General features: G+C 41.8%; 1 protein-coding gene across 2 annotated transcripts in view; it reads right to left on the minus strand.

Annotated features, from left to right (window-relative positions):
* PMFBP1 (polyamine modulated factor 1 binding protein 1) overlaps positions 1–20,550 on the minus strand; it is a 48,708-nt gene that overhangs the window by 20,554 nt on the left and 7,604 nt on the right. For both annotated transcript variants that reach the window (XM_059667576.1, XM_059667575.1), the window contains exons 3-8: positions 9,459–9,701; positions 5,837–6,058; positions 4,219–4,389; positions 3,104–3,214; positions 744–870; positions 484–641 (exon numbers count right to left, since the gene is read on the minus strand). In XM_059667576.1, coding sequence (XP_059523559.1) covers positions 484–641; positions 744–870; positions 3,104–3,214; positions 4,219–4,389; positions 5,837–6,058; positions 9,459–9,701 — 1,032 coding nt within the window. The remainder of the gene's footprint in view (positions 1–483; positions 642–743; positions 871–3,103; positions 3,215–4,218; positions 4,390–5,836; positions 6,059–9,458; positions 9,702–20,550) is intronic.

Here is a 20,550-nt window from a genome sequence, read left to right on the forward strand (position 1 = left end):
GTTGGCAACTACAGATCCTTTAGGGCAGCGCTCCCTTAATATTTTCAAACTGCCTGATTTGCATATTCTAAGATATTTGTCATTTTAAAAATTGAAATTCACTTCATATTCTTAATTAGGCTACACATTATTTTATATTATTTCTTTCCACTATCAAGCGTGAGCAAAAGCATAAAGGAACAATGCCAAGTGTGTCCCAAACTCTCTGCCCTGCAGGTCTAGGGACAAATCTCTTTCTTACAGAGGCAACATCTCTATTAAGGTATTGCTATTTTATTTATTTATTATGCGGTATGAGAAGTACTAAAAAAAGTCCTCAGAATGTCTCTGGGCCTGAAGAGACAATTGTACACACTGTACAAGTGCTGATGCTCCCTAAGCATTCACAGTGGGTGCAGAATTGCCGAACGTGCTCTGTCTGGCCAAGGCCTGGCCTCACACCCGCCCTATTGCTAGTTCCGACGAGAGAGCTCCTCGCCTCACCGTGTCTTTCTTCAAACTGAGCTTCTGGGCCTCAGTGAACTGCGCCTGCAGCTCCTGCTGCCGAAGCTGCAGGATGATGATCTCCTTGTCCTTCCTCTCCACGTGGGCAGATGCCTCCTCCCGCAGCCCGTGCAGGTCCAGCTCCAACTTCATCATTTCTGCAGCGGGGCCGGACAGAGGGCTTCTCGCTTAGAGGCGGATCCTGCCTTCCTTCTGGGGCCCCACCCTTTTTGGCCACAGCCCACCGGCCCCCAGTGTACCCTTCATGATGTTTTTCTTTTGTTCTGACACGGCCTCGAGCTCCATGCGCAGGTCCTTCACGAGGTTCTGGTACTCCTCCACGTGCAGGCACTGGCTGTCTTTCTGCTCCTGCAAGTGCTTCAGTATCTGGAAAGATGGAAAAGAGCAGGGCAGGGTGAGAACATGGGGGGAGAACGCTTTCTCAAATTCCGAATGTCCAGAACAGGCAAATCCGGAGGGTAGGAAGCAGAGCAGTGGTTGCCAGGGGTTGGGGGTGGGGTGGTGATGGGGAGTGGCTCTTCATACTAAGACTCACTGATAAAACACTTTAAATGGTGAATTTTTGGTCTGTCAATTGCATATCAATTAAAAAAATATAATTAAAAAAAGGATATGGCAGACTTCTCACACTCACATGGAATGTGTACAAAGGAAGCCACTCTTCCTCCCTATAACAGTCAGTGTCATTGGGGGAGCATATACCATGTGCCAGGCACTGTCCCAGGTACTGCAAACAACACAGACACAAATCCGTGCCCCCATGGAGCTGACCGTCTGGGGGAATGAGCATAATAAGCAGTGACTTATAGAAAACCGAAGTTGATAAGTGCTATGGAAGAAGAAATAGAACAACAAAGGGGAATGGAGGTCATGGGGCAGGGACAGGTATGTGGGGTTGCAATATTAAATAGGATGGGTTGGTTGGCCTCCCTGAGAAGGGGGCCCCTGTGCAGCGACTTGCTGGAGGTGAGAGTGTGAGCATGTTGTAGGCATCTGAGGGAAGAGCTTTGTAGCCAATGACAAGACCCTGGAGAAAGAACATGGAAAAGTCCATGTGCTTACAGCGGCGTGAGTGATGGGGAAAGTGGCAGGAGATAAGGTGAGGGAGTTAGGGGGCAGTCACATCACGTGGGACTGTAGTCCCTTGGTAGGGATGTTGACTTTTATCCTGAAGGAGAGGGAGATGGGCTGTGACCAAGAGAAGGCAGGGGCATATACCATGGCAGAGGAGGAGCAATGAGATGTTTGGGCATCAAGGGAGGTGGGAAGAGATAGTCATGTGACTTCAGAGTTGACAGTGAGGGAGGCCTGCAACAGGAAGGCAGGGGACAGCTGGAGAAATACAGGGCAGTCACCATATGACTCAGGTGGGCACTGCGGGGACTCCAAGGCCCAGTCTATGTCAGGCCAGTGGAGGGGGAGAGGACTGCTGGCATTGACTGAGATGTGGATGGTTCGCTTCTCAATAGAATATCGAGGCAACTCTAAGGCTTTGGATAGGATATATAAAATGGTGGGGGAAGGTATATCCTGTTTCTTGGGAAAGTCTGGATTATTAAAAAAAAAAAAGGAATGTTAAAAGAGGAATTAGTGTCTAGTGGATATAGAATTTCAGTTTTGCAAGATGAAAAAGTTCTAGAGATTTGTTGCACACCAATGTGAATGTACTTAACATGGATGAACTGTACACCTCAAAGTGGCTAAGATGGGAAATTTAATGTCATGCGTTTTTTACCACTATAAAAAAATAAGAGAGTAAGGGAGAAATAAAGACATTTTTCAGACAAAAATAAAAAAGGAGTGCTATCCTTATGGCAGGTCAGGATGTGAATAACATGGAGCTGACCTTTAAAATAAATATTGACAGATGTCCAAGGAGGAAACTCCAAAGTTCAATACTGATCCCTTATTCACTCAGACTTTGTAGGATCAGAAAGTCCTGAAAAGAGGAGTCCCTGCTCCCCCACTGGGGACCCCTTAGAGAACTTATATGTGTCGTCTCGTCTCCTCTCTCTGCCGCCCCTCCTGCCCCCATTCCAGCCTCAGCAGGCTGCCCTCCCGTGCTCCAGCATGGCCGCAAGTGCCTGGCTTTGTCTTGTACCACAAGTCCAGGCATGACTCACCTGGAGGAGACCTGACTTAGTTTTGACTATTGGTTGGTCAAATCTTGCTATTTGTTTACATGGTTTAAATGCGTATTCATTACGAGAATCAACTTTTGAGATGCCTTTGAGTTTCTAAAATATCAGGTTTTCAAAAAGAGAGTGAATTTGAATTAATAATTTTCCCTAAATTTGCTACTTTTTGACTCCAACCAGGCACTAGAAGGCTGGAATGGTCCTTATGAATCTGGCAAGCCAACAGGACTCTCTATCTGGTTTAGGTGGATTGTTGGAAGTGCATTAAGAGACAGGTGTAATTCCAAAATCCAATCCCAAAATCGAATGCTGGCTGTATCCATGTGGCAGGGCCAACCAAGGTCACACAAATACAAAATAAAATATAATGTAAGATAAAAATTAAAAACAAGCAGGAAAACTCAGAATCAAATCCCAATTGGCACGACCCCCCTGGTACAAATAAGCAAAAGTTGTCCCACCTTTTTGATGTCTTCACAATCCTCCGAGGAGCTGGGAGGATGTCGGTGGGTGGCTGTATAAGAAGCAAAGTCTGCTTGTAATTTTATCAACGCCTCTTCACGCTCCAGAACCTGCAAATGAGCCCAAGTCAGTTAGGCTGCATGATCAATGTACCGTGTTTACACTAGTACTATTTTAGCAGGGTGTTCCTTTTAACAGCCTAAGTTTCTTGTAACATTATAATTCATCATGCGCCTCCTGTGGGGTCTGGGGCAGGAATTATGTTCTCAATCTTACATCAAGGTTCACTAAGGCATAGACAGTGATCTGTCTTGCGTTTGTCAGTGGACACATTTTGGCCTCTCCTGAACCTCTGTGTGGTCCAGTTTGTTAGCAGATGAAGGTTCTTTGGAGTCTGTGAATTAGGAAAGATGCGCTTAATCTGTCAGAAGATGGGATTCAAAGTTCAAGAATTAAAGGAGGAAAACTTTTTAATGGAATGGGTAAATGTGTATGTACTTCTTAAAAATAAAAAAAACAAGACATTTTTGTTCTTGTTTGTGGAGAATAATCCAAATAAAACCCAAGCGTTGATAATCAGAAATTAAAATTTGCTCTCCATTTACTCTTCCCTCGTTCATTTCCCCCAAGGGGGAAGGGGCACTGTCCCTTATATACTGGAAATTGACAATTTCTAGCATATACTTCTACATCATGATCAAAGACACTGATAAACAAAAGTGGAACCATACATAAGATTCTGCAACTTATTCTCAACAATTTATCACAAGCATCCTTCTAGATAGCCCTTACAGATCTGCTTAATCAATTTTCTTGGCTGCACAGTATTCTCTAGTGTGGATATCTTTTAAATCATTTCTCAATCTCTTTAATATTTTTCCTATTGATGAGCTCTTAAGTTGTTGTGTGAAAGATTTTATGACTCTTTACAATCTTGAACTTAGTGTGGGTGGGGAGAATGCATACTATGGAGAATATGAATAAAAGGCAGAGGCAAGTTTAAGACATTTGAGGAGTCTTGGTGAAAGAGATTACTTGAGGTAACTCTCTCCCTCCTTTCTTTTCTCATGACTTTGTTTTGGGTCTCAGAAGTGTTCCAGAAGAAGGCACTTACCAAAGCATTACTGCAGGCTAGCTTATTTCGAAGTTCCTGGATTAGATCATCCTGTTCAGAGACCTTTTGCCAGACTTCAGACAGCCGTTTCAGAGTCTCCTGATGCTCTTGAATCATGCAGGGAGAAGTGTATATACGCACCTTTGAATGATCGCCCTTGTTCTCAGGTTCCTGGGATATTTAAAAATAAGGGGTGGTTTTGTTTACAATTTTTGAGTTAAGAATGCTGTGAGCATGAAAAAAATCTCTGGACTTATATTCTAAAAATTTATGTTCATACATGTGAATCATAACTTTCTTAACAAAGGAAAAAATTAACAAGGGTATAAATATGGAATAAGTTCAAGAGAGAATACACTGAAAAGTCAGTCCTTCCACCTTGGCCTTCTATGACTCACACCCCCTCCTGCAACACAGTCCTAGTTACCAGTTTTTTGGGTATCTTTTTAGAAATTTTTATATATATATATATATATATATATATATATATATATATATATATATATCCCCCTAGTTTTTTGCCCACACAAATGAAACGTTTTCTATACACTAATGTAAATTGTGTTTTCACTTGACAATTTATTGAGGACATTTTTCATTTTGTTACTTGTACATCTACTTTTAAAATTAATTTCAAATTGCACAAGTAATGCATATGTGTACTATCTTTCTAAAACATTGTAACATTAAAATTTCTCTTTGATCACCGCCACTAATCCTATACTCATTGCATTCTCTGAAGATGACCATTTTTGCATAGCCTTCTAGAACTTTATCTGAACATTTACATACATATAAACAAACCTATAGAATGCAGATATTATGTTGTCTTTTTAAAACATAAATATAGACTTTTTCACTTAACAAGATGTCTTTGAAATTTATCCATATTAGTACATGTACATTTATCTTGTTCTTTTAAATTCCTTTTAAATGTGTTTATCCAGTCTCCTATTGATGAGAATATAGGTTGTTTTCAAGTTTTTTCCCCCTAAAATGAACCTGAATATTTTTGCATATAAATCTTCTAGTACATTTTCTGGTATATGTGTAAATTAAATTCATAGAAGTAGGACTGATAGGATATATTTAAGACTTTGATAGATATCACACAATTGCTCTTCAAAGACATTTATCAATTAACATTCTCATGAGTATTAGTATGCCTGTATTACCTGTGTAATGAAAAAAAAAAGCAACTGAAAAACGAATACAAATTCAAGCATTTTGGCTCTTTGTTCGCATGGTTCTTGGCTTTCTCCTGTTTGATCCTGAAGTCATGCTTTGCATGAGTCCTATGACCTAGAAGAGCCCTTTACCAGACCCCCATGGGAACATGGCATATTTGAGAACTCATTTGGTAATTCACTTTCTGCCTTATTTGAAGTAGTGGCTTTTTATATTGATTAAGGGCCTCAAAATTCATAAGGAACAATCTTAAAGGAGATGTGGAGGCTGGACGTTCAATGCTGAGGGCTACACAATTCAAGGGGAGGAATGACATCTGGTTGAAGGTCTGGGTTTCTGGTGGCGGAGGTTGGGGCTGGTACAGGGGACCACCTGGGAGCTTGTCCACTTGCTGGAGCTCCTGGTTTGAGAGGCCTAGTTTAGGTCCTACCTGACCGACAATCCCACTGAGTTCCCCCTCCAACATCTTCACTTGACATTCCAGTAACTCAATGTTGCTTAGGGAAGTCTGGTATTTATCCCTGTAGAGGTTTAAGCTTCTTTCTAGGGAGACAATCTTGTTCCCGGCCAAGGCGAGTTTCTCCTGTGCCAAATGGAGCTTCTCCCCTGTGTTTCCAGTATGCGTTCCAACTTCCTCCTCGTACAGAATCACCTGTTGGTGTAGGAATGAAACCACACTGAACCCATAGAAGCATCTAATGAGAAAAGAATAAGGCTATGAGGCTCCATGCAGTCCTATATCTTAACTCATCTTAAGAAACACAGATACACAGAATAGCCCCAGCACAGATTTAAAAGCTACAATATAATATCAGAATGTTAATGGTTAGAAATAAAAAAGGTTGTCCTATTTAGATGCTAAGCTTCTTAAAGACAAGGACCATATTTATTTCCCATTCTGCTGGGTGTGTAGTAAGAATTCCATAAAGACTTGTTAGTTGATTAATAGGAATCAATTCGTATAGCTCCATTAAAAATTTTTTTAAGGGCTTGAAACACGAGTTTCCTCTCTTCCCTAGATATTCCCTAGGGGTCTAATTTAGAAAACGGAGAGCACCCTGGGCACACAGGTCCATGTCAGCCAAGTTCCCTGGAGACAGTGGGGGAACATGACCCGAAGTTCCTCTGAGATTTGGACAAGCCTTATTTAGTTTTCTTTTCTTCCTAATCAATTAATTAGCCAACCAATGGACGCATTCATTGAATGCTCATGAGCAATGTCTTGGGTGCTGAGGGAATACATATCTATATGATACAGGCTCCTCACTCAGAGTTTATAAACTCTGCCAATTTTGGGGAGATATGATTTAAAATGAGCAAACAAGTGGGACATAGTGGAGAGTGCTAAATTGTATGACTTGACTGACACATATGGAAGGAGTTAAGAGCAGACGAATCGCCAAGGCAGGCTTAAGTTTGGTTCAAATAGTTCAGTGTAGAATTTGAATAGAACGCAATCTATTGGTCTAAGCTAATTACACTTGTTGCCTGTCACTTCAGATTCTTCCTAGAAAAGGATCATTTAGTCTGAGGTGTTTATTAGGGAAGGAGAAAGAGAAAAGGGCATATTTCATATTCAAATGTTTATAACCGAAGCTGCCAGTGGCCTGCTCATATCCCCTTGGCACTCACCATCCCTTTGCATGTTACGTTCCTTCCAACCACTAGCATCTTCAACTCTTTGCTTAAGAGCTGTTGGTGCCCCAGGGGCCCACCCAAGCAGAGGAGCCAGACAAGGCAGGTTACAAGTACTGGGGAGTTCGTACTCTCAGTGCAGTCCTCAACCAACGACGGGGGAGTATCCTATACCATCTCCCGGAGTTCTCCAGGGACCGAACCCTAGCTGTCTATAACAGTGATCTGACCTTCTCTGACTTACTTCCCTACACTCTCACCATGCTTCCTAGGATCACCTCCTGAATTAACTACTTACATTCACCTCCTTGTCTTAGGGTCTGCTATCGGGAAACTGAACCTTAGACAGAAGCGTGATGCCTTTGTGTATTAAAGTATTGAGGGAATTTGGCACAATGCCCCAAGTAATTTTTCCAATACTTTTCTGGTTTGGGATCTGTATCAGTGACTGCTACTTGCTACTGTTACTGCTACCTGCCGCATCAATGCTTCCCCTCATTAGTGATAGAACCTTGACTTTATTTGGGACAGCAGCACACCTTACTAAAACAGTGCATTTCCTAGGCTTCCTAGCTGTAGCCATGTGACTAACTCTGGCCACTGATATAAAAGTGAACGTGTATGGGGCTTTTAAAGTATCCGTAAAAGGGAGCAGTGTGCCTTTCTCTCCACATCCCCAAATTCTATCCTGATTATTTGGATCAGGGATGTGATGGATGGAGCTCTAGCAGCCACCTTGAAATGGAAGCCTTGAGCCGATGATGATGGAGCTGAAAGATAGGACCCGAGGTACCCGATGACACATGCAGTTACCATAACATCCCTAGACCTTATCTTATATGTCATAGAAATAGACTATCTTACTTAAGTACAATTACTTGGGGTTTTTCTGTTATACTCAGCCAAATAGAATCACAATGAATTCAGGGTCACTTTCTCCAGGCCGAACTATTGTTTAAATTATACTGAGTTTTAACAACAGTCCTGCATTAGCATTATTAAACCACAATTCATGCTCACCAGCTTTGTTCCAGATTATATTTTGTAGGATAACCTTTCTTTGTTCCTTTCCCACCTAATCCTTTTAAAGAAATTCTCATTGGCCATAATACTCCCTTTTTAAAAAAAGTCTATGTTCTTTAAGGCCCTTCATAAAACCCCTGGAGTTAGTCTTTAAGCAACAGCACACACACACCACCACCACCACCACCCCCACCATCCAGGACAGTCATGGAATTTTACCTTTAAAGGCAAAGGAAGAAGAGCCAGGGAGGCTGCCTGTCCTTTTACCTAGAACCCACGGTTTTACTGTTGCTAGTGCCATTGCTCAACTGGGTCAGGCGCCATAGCTTTGGTCTTCAGAATTTACTTGAGATTCCACAAGGATTCTCTCTCTGGTTTAAAAAAGACAATCCTGCCTGGCTGATGTGGCTTAGTGTTTGAGCATCGACCTATGAACCAGAAGTTCATGGTTTGATTCCCGGTCAGTGCACATGTCTGGGTTGCGGGCTCGATCCCCAGTGGGGGGTGTACAGGAGGCAGCTGATCAATGATTCTTTCTCATCATTGATGTTTCTCTCTCTCTCTCCCTTCCGCTCTGAAATCAATAAAAATATTAAAAAAATGGAATCCTGGGACATGAACAGAAATGAATGTCCAGAATATAGTTCAGATAAGTCTATCAGTGGTTTTCAACCTTCTGGCCCTTCAAATACAGTTCCTCATGTTGTGACCCAACCATAAAATTATTTTCGTTGCTACTTCATAACTGTAATGTTGCTACTGTTATGAATCGTAATGTAAATATCTGATATGCAGGATGGTCTTAGGCGACCCTTGTGAAAGGGTCGTTCGACTGCCAAAGGGGTCACGACCCACAGGTTGAGAACCTCTGGTCTAGATGATCTCAAACTCCAGTCTGCAAAAAGGACTGACTTGTATTCTCAATGTTTGTTTCAGACCCAATGTCTGGTTCCCTTGTCAACTGTGCCAGTGTCAGGAATTTATATATTATCAAAACTTGATAACTTTTTCTAAAATGGTTCATTTAATGGGCCTTATGCTCTTTTTTATAACCCTCAGAGACCTAGAGTCTTTTGCATTTAAATTGCAATGGTAATAAAATGAAAATGATGGGCCTTCACACACACACACACACACACACACACACACACACACACGGAGCACATACCCACATGCACCAGTACTGGAGCTCTCACCCACTTATGCCATTCTGCTTAGTTCCCTCTGCTCAGCTTCGAAAAGATCAAGACTCAAAGAGGGAAAGCTGATAAAACCCGCTCAAGAGGTTGCGAAGCTCTCCTCTCTAAGTCCAATGCTTGCTTTCTGGTAGGCTTGGCCTGTTTCCTGTAGGTACATGAGCATATGAGACACTTCCACAGTAACTCTAGCTATACCTCATCTTCTTTCAGTTTGCAGTGATGGTGAAGAAGAACCAGGTCGGAAGTCTGCTTCTCCAGGACGGACTGATACTGCAGGAGGGAACAGTAAGACGTCTGCAGCTCCTCCGTGCGAAACTCCAGTTCTTGCTGAAGGGCCAGCAATTTTTTCTTGAGTTGCTGGAGTTGTCTCAGGTGACACTGTTTACTGGCCCCAAATTCCATCTGTGATTCCTTGAATGCTAATGCTTGCTTCTTATTCTGTAATTGAGGTAAAACATACAGAAAAGGCTTTAGAGTGTTACTAAGCATGCATTCATTCTTTGATTTTTTAAAAATTGTTCAAGAGTTCACATCCATTTACCCATCCTTTTACCTTTTCATCTAGAGAGCACTTATTAAACATTTCACTCTATTCACAATGAAACATCACTTTGTGTTTCCACTCTATAAGAGGATTTGAAAGGAGAAAAAACCATAGTTCTTTCTTACTACTTAGACCTACCATTCTTCTTATTTAGGTCAGAAGAAAAAACACACATAAAGGACTGAACTAGAGAGTAGTATAAAGATATATGTGATAATATGCTTATGTTTCATCTTCACATATAAAAATAACACAGTTGACCTGGAAGGTAATGAATTTCTGGCCACGGTCCTTGGACTAATCTTGATTATTAAAAATGCCCAGATAGCCAGAACCGGTTTGGCTCAGTGGATAGAGTGTCGGCCTGTGGACTCAAGGGTCCCGGGTTCGATTCTGGTCAAGGGCATGTACCTTGGTTGCGGGCACATCCCCAGTGGGGGGCATGCAGGAGGTGGCTAATTGATGTTTCTCTCTCATTGATGTTTCTGGCTCTCTATCCCTCTCCCTTCCTCTCTGTAAAAAATCAATAAAATATATTAAAAAAATTGCCCAGATAAAAGGGTAAACTCTGGGGTGGGGTTTTGAGGAAACAGGTTTCTGGATGGTGGGAAATGGGAGGCAGAGATATTGTTCAGGCACGTCTGGGCACTGACTCTGTCTCTTTCTGCTGATAGAAGATGTGACTTTGCAGAGGCTGTGTGTGTGTGTGTGTGTGTGTGTTAGAAAGATAGGTAGGTAGATAGATATTTCTCCATGCCAATCCACAATTTACCTGAAATGCTGCTAGATCATCCTACATTTTCAGTCATTCATTCAATAAACATATGTTGAACACCTACTTTACATCGAGTATTTTGCTGGTTGGACATATTCCTGAGTTGTTTATCTAGTACAATTGAGATCTTTGCACTAATGTGTCTATATTTTCTTGCCCAACGTGCCTGATGACATGTGAAAGAGGTGGATGAAGAGGGTGTCCCTTAGCTCCTGTGTCTGCTTCTTATCCTCCTTCTCATTCTTTAAAACACTGTGCAAATCCTGCTCTTCTTCCTATTTTCCCTGCAAAGGTGTCTTTGCATCAATACCATGGACTTCACTGGCATGTCCTTAACAAGGCACTGCACATTCTGATTTCTGAGCACCTCATATTGTCGATAGATGATAAACTCCTGGAAGGCAGGGGCCATGTCTGCTCCTGTGGAACCCGGATTAGAGATTTATACACAGTGAAGTATTGAAAGAGAGAAGGAAATAAAATAGAGAATGAGCACTCTTATTGGTTCCCAAGAATTTGAACTTGTGGCCTTGGCTTCATTAACAGAGTACTTTTAAACATTTAAAAATAAACTGTTTTTCTTAACAGTTTTAATGAGGTATACTTTAGATATCATAAAATCCAACCATTGTAAGTGTACAACTTAATGCTTTGTGGCAACCTGGAGTTGTGTGACCACGATCACAATCAAGCCTTCGAACACTCCCATCACCTCAAATAGTTCCCTGATGCCCATTTGTCACTCCTGTTCCTCCCTCAGCTCCAGGCCACCACTAATCCGCTTTCTGCCTCTACGGATTTACCCTTTCCAGACGTTTCATATAAATGGAATTGTATAAAATGTCATCTTTTGTGTCTGGTTCCTTTCACTCAGGAAAATGTTTTTTGAGGTTCATCCAGACTCTAGCCAGCATCACTATTCTGATCATTTTTATATTGCTGAATAGTATGAATGTACCACATTTTGTTCATCTGTTTACCAGTTAATGAATAGTTGAACTGTTTTGGATTTTGGCTGTTATAAATAATGCTGCTAGGAATATTAATAGCTGTCGTGTGGATATTATATTTTTATTTAATGAATTTGTTCAGCAAATATTATGGTTCACCTACTATGTGCTAAGCACTAGATAATGGGGATACAGAAGTTTATGAAACATGCAGATTCTCTGCCTTCTGGTAAATTATGTAGTGAAAAAGGGAAAAAGTACCATGGAAGAGAGTGAAGCAGGGGAGGGATGAGGAATGCCAGGATGGAGGCAGCTGTAATTCTGAATTAAATGTTTTCATGGAGGCCCACGTTGCGAAGGTGACATTTGAGCCAAGTCTTGAAGGAGGCAGGGAAGGAGTGTGATGGGAATCTAAGCAGGAACACTTCAGGGAGAAATAACAGCAAGTGGCAAGGCCTGGAGGTGAGAGGAGCCCAGTGGTGTTTGAGGAGTCACTTTGTTCTGGCTGGAGCAGAGACAGGGAAAGGGAGAGTGGTACCAGGTGAGGTGAAAGGAAAGAGAGGTGAGGTTCTTTAGGGCCATATATGCCATTCTAAAGACTTTGACTTTTCCTTTCAGGATAGACCATTGGAGGGTACTGAGCAGGAGAGATTGATGGGGTCCCCTGTAATTATTACAAAGGACATACTGGCTGTCCTATTGAAAATCAACTATAGGGTGCCCAGCTAGCATAGCTCAGTGGTTGAGCGTTGACCTATGAACCAGGAGGTCAGGGCACATGCCCAGATTGCGGGCTTAATCGTCAGTGTGAGGCCTGCAGGAGGCAGCTGATCAATGATTCTCTCTCATCATTGATGTTTCTATCTATATCTCCCTCTCCCTTCTCTCTGAAATCAATAAAAATATATTAAAAAAAAGAAAATCAATTATAGGAAGGCAGAAGCACGGAGACCAGCCAGGAGGCTACAGCAAAGATGTGGATGAGAAAGGATGATGGCTTGGACGAAGGTGGTAGCAGTAGGTGGGAGAAATGGCTGGATTCTAGATATATTTTGAAAATAGAGCCCACAGGATTTGCTGCTGCATTAGATGTTAGATGGTGGGAGATGATGGTCATCCAAACAGGATAATTCCAAGTTTTGGTCTGAGTAACTGGAGAGATGGAGTTTTAATGAGATTAATTAAGTAAGAGCTGGCAGCCAGGAGAAAATCATCTCTAGTGAGAGTGGCTGGGGCAGCACAGATAAGGGAGGCTTAGTTCAGCTCAGAACCAGAAAGTCTATAGCTGATTGCGTTGTTCAATCTGATTTACTCTCCGGCTCTCCTAGAAGTTCATTTCATCCTTAATGTCACAGAATAGAGAAGGCAGTCAGAGAAAACTGACAATAGTAACCAGGCAAAAGAAACCCTAGGTCAAGACCAGCTGAACTCTTGGCCTGAATCTCCGGTTTCTTGCGTGGGGGTGGGGGTGGGGGCGGGGGGGAGGGAGAGGGGGGTTGACAAGACTTCTTTCCTGAGCCAAAGAAAGCAAAATTTTGTATTTATTTTGTGTAGCTATAATTTCCAGGATTTATATGAAATATTTTCAGTTAAGTGCTTTTATTCTTTTCAAAAGAATTCTCACCCCTTGCCTGTAAATGAGGTTCAGGGAGAAGTGACTTGGAATTAATATGTATGTATGTGTGTGTGTGTGTATACATGTGCGCTTATACATGTATAGTTTTCTTGGATAAGAACTTTAAACATTTGCATGCTATAGATAACTATGAGTTTAGCAGGGGTGGGCAAACTTTTTGACTCGAGGGCCACAATGGGTTCTTAAACTGGACTGGAGGGCCGGAACAAAAGCATGGATGGAGTGTTTGTGTGAACTAATATAAATTCAAAGTAAACATCATTACATAAAAGGGTACGGTCTTTTTTTTTTTTTTTTTTTTTTTAGTTTTATTCATTTCAAACGGGCCGGATCCAGCCCGCGGGGCCGTAGTTTGCCCACGGCTGGTTTAGAGGAATCAAATTTCAAAGACTTGGAGAAATGCCTAGACTTATTTCAAATCTATTGAATTTCTACTTATTTATCTTTAAGTATTCAAAAGATTATTTTTCTTAATTCTAAATGAGTAGACAATGACATGCTATGAATTAGGTCTACATTTCACTTGTATGTGCCAAAGATCAGTATCATTAAGGCATTAATGCATTTCCTATTGCTTTTTTGTCATCTTTTTAAAAAGTTTTCTTTCCAATGAAGATAGATATTTTATTAGAGTCTTCTTTGACCTTTAAACTGAGGTCTGGAGGAAATGAGAAACTTGGAAATGATATGGAAGACTAGTTCTTAGAATGATTATCGAGAGTTGGACATGATTCTGGAGGCCATGTGGTCCACTGTGCTTCTCAAATAGATTTCTATCCAGGCCTCAACTATTTTAAAAGATGAAGAGCACTGGCTACCTGTAGGAACCTGTTCCCATATTTAGTCAATCTTTTAGCCCTACTTATGGCCAACGAGAGTATAGCTATTGTTCCCTTCTTGCCTCTGTGGCCACTTGATCACAGAAGGAAATTAATTGGCCCGGCATGATTTGCCTTTTGAGAAGTCACAGTGGTTTCCACCCTATACTCTGTGCTTTTCAAGTTGATGCTAATTGATTGATGTTAAGTTCTACATTTTCCCTGATATTGAAGTTAAGCTGACAGGTCTATAATTACCAAGATTGTCCTTTTTCCCTTTTTAAAAAGATGAGCACTTCATTTACCCTTTCAGCCTACAGGGACTTTCTTTATCCTCTTGAGTTCTCAAAAATAATCGCTAGCAGCTATGTAATAACACCTGCCAATTCCTTAAGTACTCTTCGAAATATGTCATAAGGCCCTGCTGATTTGCCTAAAGTTGGCTTTCAAAATACCTTTTAACTATTTTATTCCCTGTTCTAGTTTTCATTGACTCTCTTCTGTCTCAGGTTGGCATTGCTCTGATAACAGATCCCTGCTGATATTTTTCTTCATTTAAGAACTGAAAGTCTCATATATTTCTGGTCATTGTCATGAACATCTTTCCCCTTTACTTGAGGTGTTGAGATATTTCTCTTGTAATTCTAGTTTAGCGTTAGATCACTAGATAGGTTTATCTGTTGCATTTTATATCTTCTACAAATTACACTTCTTGCCCTGACTGGGGATCTAACCTGCAACCTTGACATATCAGGATAATGCTCTAACCAATTGACCTACCCTTCTAGGGATTTAAACTTTCTTGAACATAGAACTAAATGTTTAAGTTACATGCATTTCTTTGGCATGCACCTTCATGGTTTAGGTGTTCTTCTCATCAGTGATCTCTGTTTACCAGAGATTTACTTAAAAAAACTATTTTGAAATAATTTTAGATTTCTAGAAAATTGAAAAAGTAGTATAGGCAGTTCTCATATACTCTTCATCCAGCTTCCCCTAAATGTTAAGAATTCACAATGTTATCTCCGATAAGGGTTTAATCTCCAATATTTATAGGGAACTCATACAACTTAACAAAAGGAAGATAAACAACCCAATCAAAAAATGGGCAAAGGACCTAATAGATACTTTTTGAAAGAGGACATTCAGAAAGCCAAGAGACATATGAAAACATGCTCAAAGTCACTAATCATCCGAGAGATGCAAATAAAAACAACAATGTGGTACCATCTCACACCTGTCAGAATGGCTATCATCAACAAATCAACAAACGACAAGTGCTGGAGAGGATGTGGAGAAAAAGGAACCCTCGTGCACTGCTGGTGGGAATGCAGACTGGTGCAGCCACTGTGGAGAACAGTATAGAGTTTCCTCAAAAAACTAAAAATGGAACTCCCATTTGACCCAGTGATCCCACTTCTAGGAATATATCCCAAGAAACTAGAAACACCAATCAGAAAGGATATATGCACCCCTATGTTCATAGCAGCACAATTTACAATAGTTAAGATTTAGAAACAGCCTAAGTGCCCATTAGCAGATGAGTGGATTAAAAAACTGTGGTACATCTACACAATGGAATACTATGCTGCTGTAAAAAGGAAGGAACTCCTACCATTTGCAACAGCATGGATGGACCTGGAGAGCATTATGCTAAGTGAAATAAGTCAGTCAGAGAAAGATAAATATCACATGATCTCACTCATTTATGGAATATAATGAACAACATAAACTGATGAACAAAAACAGATCCAGAGACAGAGAAGCATTGATCAGACCGCCAACCTCAGAGGGAAGGTAGGGGAGGGTGGGGGTAAGGGGGAGAGATCAACCAAAGGACTTGTATGCAAGCATATAGGCCTAACCAATGGACACAGACAACAGGGGGGTGAGGGCATGAGTTGGGGGGGGGAGCAAGGGGGGATAAGGACACATATGTAATACCTTAATCAATAAAAAAAAAAAGAATTCACATAACCATAATACATTTGTCCAAATTAAGAAATTAACATTGGTAGACTGCTGTTATCTAAACTAATACTTTATTTGAATTTTATGAAATTTTCAACCAGTGTGGTTTTTTTTTTTTTTTCTGTTTCAGGATCAAATTCCAGATCCCACATTGCATTTAATATATTTACTTTTTTATTCCTAATGATTCAAAATGATATTTCTGTGTGATATTTTCATTGAGAGTCTATCAATCTTTTAGTATATATTCAACTAATTACTTTTATTTGCAGAAATCAAATTTCTTACAGAGTTTTACGCTAAAAATAATGTCCTCCATATACTTCAAAGATGAGTTTCACAATTTGAACCCTACTGAATATCAGGCTATTCTCCCCATGTCACCACCACCAGGGCCAAAGGAGTTTGGGAAATTGTTTAGAGACCCTTCCTTTTCTGGTTTGATCATCATAATATCTCTATTATTTTCTCCTTTCACTTTAATTGAGGCAGTATTTTTGTTGTTGCTAATCCTCACCTGAGGATATTTTTTCCATTGCTTTTTAGAGAGAATGGAAGGGAAGGAGGGATGGGGAGAGAGAGAGAGAGAAAGAGAAAGAGAGAGAGAGAGAGAGACACATCGATTGGTTGCCACCTGCATATGCCCTGACTGGGGGCGGGGATAAACCTGCAACCCAGGTAGGTGCTATTGACCAGAACTGAACCCGGGAACCTCTGATGTGTAGGGCAACAGGCTAACCACCGAGCAACACCGGTCAGGGCAACTGAGGCAGTCTTTTGATTTTGGGGCAGGGTAGGGACTAGAGTGAAGCAACTGACATGCAAATACCAAGGAGGCTCTTACTCTCGAGGTCGGGAGTTGGGAGTTCAGTAAGTGAAGGGATGACACCTGAAGAGTGAGGGCCTCTTAAATTTTGCACCTTGGCATGTCACTTGCTTTACTTCAGTTTTCACTGGGTTTTAGAGCACAGTGTATGATTGATTGATTGATTGATTGATTGATTTTTTCCTAGTCCATAAGTGCTGACACTAGTCCTGAACAGCTGAGCCTAGTCCCGAAGGGCTCAGGTCAATTTGATTGTAACAGTCTCTGGAGTCTCTCAAAGGAATCTGATCATTTTGAATGTTGCACAGCCCTAGAAATAATCCCTTCTGATGAAAGGGTCTCTGCTCCTGAGTATAGGAACACCATGGAAAGTCTGTAAATATGTTTTTATAATGCCGTGTAAAGTTGGTGTACACAGAAATGAAACCAGTCAGGGCAGCTGCTGCTCTCTGGAGAGGCCCATGATGGAAGTCAGAGGGAATGGGGCGGGTGTTGGAATGAGCGTCTGCTTCCTGAAGGCCAGTCTGGTGCTCAGAAACCTTTAGACTCACTGTAAGTTGCCACTGCCAACGCAAGCAAAAAGCCTGTGATGTGTCAATGTGCAGTGGGACATCATTAAAGACTGATGCTAGCCTCCAGACTAGCCTTGCCTCGGAGCCTAGGAGTCGAACCTCCGACCCTCAGAGAGCCGAGCCCAGCCCCAAAGAGCCAGCCTAGCTCCTAAGACTCCAACCTAGTCCCTAACAGCTGAAGCCAGTCCCCAAGGGCGGAGCCTAATGCTGAACCCAGATGGGAGAGCCAAACCTACTCCTAAACGGCGGAGTTTAGCCCCAAATAGCCCAGTCAAGGCCCAAGAGCCAGTCTAGTCCCTAGGTGCTGACACTAGCGCCCAACAGCCAAAGCCAATGCCGAAGGGCGGAGTCTAGCCACGAAGAGCTGAGGCCAGACCGGAACAGCCGGACTTAGCCCCTAAGCAAAGCTGTTCTTCCAGGAGGCCCAATCATAGTGTATAGTGTATTCTTTAAACACATACACACACACACACACACACACACACACACACACACACACACGTTTTTATTGATTTCAAAGAGAAGAATGGAGAGGGAGAGAGAGATATAAACATCAATGATGAGAGAGTATCATTGATCGGCTGCCTCCTGCATGCCCCATGCTAGGGATGGAGCTTACAACCCTGGTACATGCCCTGCCAGGGAATCAAACTGTGATCTCCTGGTTCATGGGTTGGTGCTCAACCACTGAGCAACACGCGTTGACAGAACACAGAGTATTCTTGATTTATAAGGTCATGCCATTTTCTTTTCTCACCACCCACGCCTTGCCTGCCACTCCTTTAGTCAGAGATAACATCTGATGTAATATTTTAATTTTCTTGTATAACTATGGTCCTGAATTATGACCTCTTGCTTATTTCCCCAGCTCCTTGTTAGATATCAGTCAACATTTCAGAAAGTTTTGGGTTTCCCCTTTGTTCCCATATTACATTTCCTCGTGGAAGGCAGACATTGCAGGGATTTTCTGAGGGGAGGAGTATAAGTCCACATCTAATTGTGTATTTGTATGCGTAGCCTGCAATTTAAATTCTGCACTAAGTGCTAGGGGGAAAAAAAGAGCCTGTTTTAAAGCTTGTTTCAAGCTGTTAGGCCTTCTGAAAAATAAATAGAATAATAAAATGTGACTTAATATCTTTCTCCTTCCAGGTTGCCAGGTATTTATAAGCCACATGGCTTTCCCTGACTTGGGGAATAAATAAACTTGTGACAGCAATGGTGAAAATATTCTAAAACATTAATATTTACAAAGAAGTAAATTATGATAATATTCTTCCTGAGAACCATTTAGGAAAACCAATGGATTTCTCTGTATTTGTGACTTACTGGGGGAAGAACAGCAATGCTCAGGAAGATAAGGTGGAATTGCTTTGCTGGTAGCATTTTTAGGGTATTAAAGAGAAACAATTTGTGGTTTTTACAGGGAGGTGGTAAGTCCTAGGAGAACTCTAACAGACACAATTAAGAGAGACCAGACCCTTGACCACAAATGTTGAAGAAGTTGGTGGTTCCTTAAGCAGCTACTAGTAACTTGGGTGTCCAGTAACCGGTCTGTGCAACCGGCACCTGCTTTGTGGCTGCCAAGAACTCAAATCCCTCAACGGAAATGAAGACTGCAAAGTAAGGAATTCTTGGAAACCCGAAGTGTTTAGAGAGCTTTGGGAAAGTATTTTTCAGCTGGCCCTCTAGCCTGTGTGGATACATTTACAGACTGGTTTAAGGAGCTAGTGCTAGAGTTTCCAAAGAGAGGAAACCTCAGGCTGAAAGAAGGCTGCCTCCACTGATGAACTGCTTAGGCGGCAGGCACGGAGTAGTTCAAAATCTCCATCTCAAGAAAGATGACCGTGCCAGGAGGTCTTTCTGTTCACACACGCGTAGGAAAGTGTTGCTGAGGATCTTGGCTTGGGTACTGCTGGAAGCAGGCAAGCCCTGTGACAGGGAACTGAGTGTCAGGTAGCAGCTCCTGTGGGGGGTGACCTTAGGAAGCGCGGGTAGTGGAGAAAGTAAGACAAGGAAGAGCAGGAAGCTGTGAAAGGGGGTGTTAACAAGCTAGTTACCACTGTGGGCATCTGGCACTGGGTCCCATTGAGGAACTTGGGGACGCAGCGAAGAGCATGCCTGGCATTATTTCTGACTGAGGGGCAAGGGAGATAGGTTTTTTTAATCTACCGTCTCTCCATCAGTTATTGATTGAGGTCTGCTTCTAGAGGCACTGGCTGCTTTGCACTTCAGATCATCCTGTGATTGGGTTCCCGCATGGAGAAGAAAAGCTGCAGGCAGAGAGCTACAGATGTGGCAATAAAGAGCACCTGCTAAAAAATATCAATGGCATATTTAACAGAACTAGGACAATAATCCAAATACTTCTGTGGAACCAGAAAAAGATCTTGAATAGCCACAGCAATCTTGAGAAAGAAAAACAAAGTTGGAGGAATCACGCTATCTGATATCAAACTATACCACAAGGCCATAGTAATCAAAACAGCATGATACTGGCATAGAAACAGACATACAGATCAATGGAACAGAATGGAGAGCCCAGAAATAAGCCAATGCCTATATGGTCAATTATTGTTTGACAAAGGAGGCAAGAACATATAATGGGGTAAAGACAATCCATGTAATAAATGGTGTTGGGAAAATTTGGGTACATACAAAAAAAAAAAAAAAGAAAGAAACTAGATCACCTTCTTACACCACATACTGAACAATGGGCCTTGAAAGGACTGACTCCATCCTGTCCCTCACCCTCCATCTGAACCATAGGCACTCCATCTTGTTCCCGTAACCTCTATTTTGTAAGAACTGCCGTTTAAAATTTTCCACTAAACACAGATGGTCCTTTGTTCTGTTAATTACAGGAAGTAACTAAACCAGATAGCCTCCCTGATAGAAGTAACTCTGCTATTTCTAGCTTCTGTAAGCACGCTTGCTCAAATAATGGGGAAAATAAGACATTTTTGGGGAGGGGCTAGCAATCTGAATCTGTGCCAGTAACCTAATGTACCTTCCTATCAGCCTATAGTCTAGTCACTGCCCCTCTTAATTATCTGGTCCTGCAAGCCACTCTGCTGGCGTAGGGGTCTGGCCTGTCCTGGGTTCCTCCCATGCCAGGTGTCTTCTGGTTATCTGAGCTATGCTCAAGGCTGCACACTTTTTACGGGATATCTGCTAAGCACACTGCCCCCATCCCAG

This window comes from Myotis daubentonii, chromosome 15 (assembly GCF_963259705.1).
Source record: "Myotis daubentonii chromosome 15, mMyoDau2.1, whole genome shotgun sequence".
In the NCBI taxonomy this organism is placed as follows: Eukaryota; Metazoa; Chordata; class Mammalia; order Chiroptera; family Vespertilionidae; genus Myotis; species Myotis daubentonii.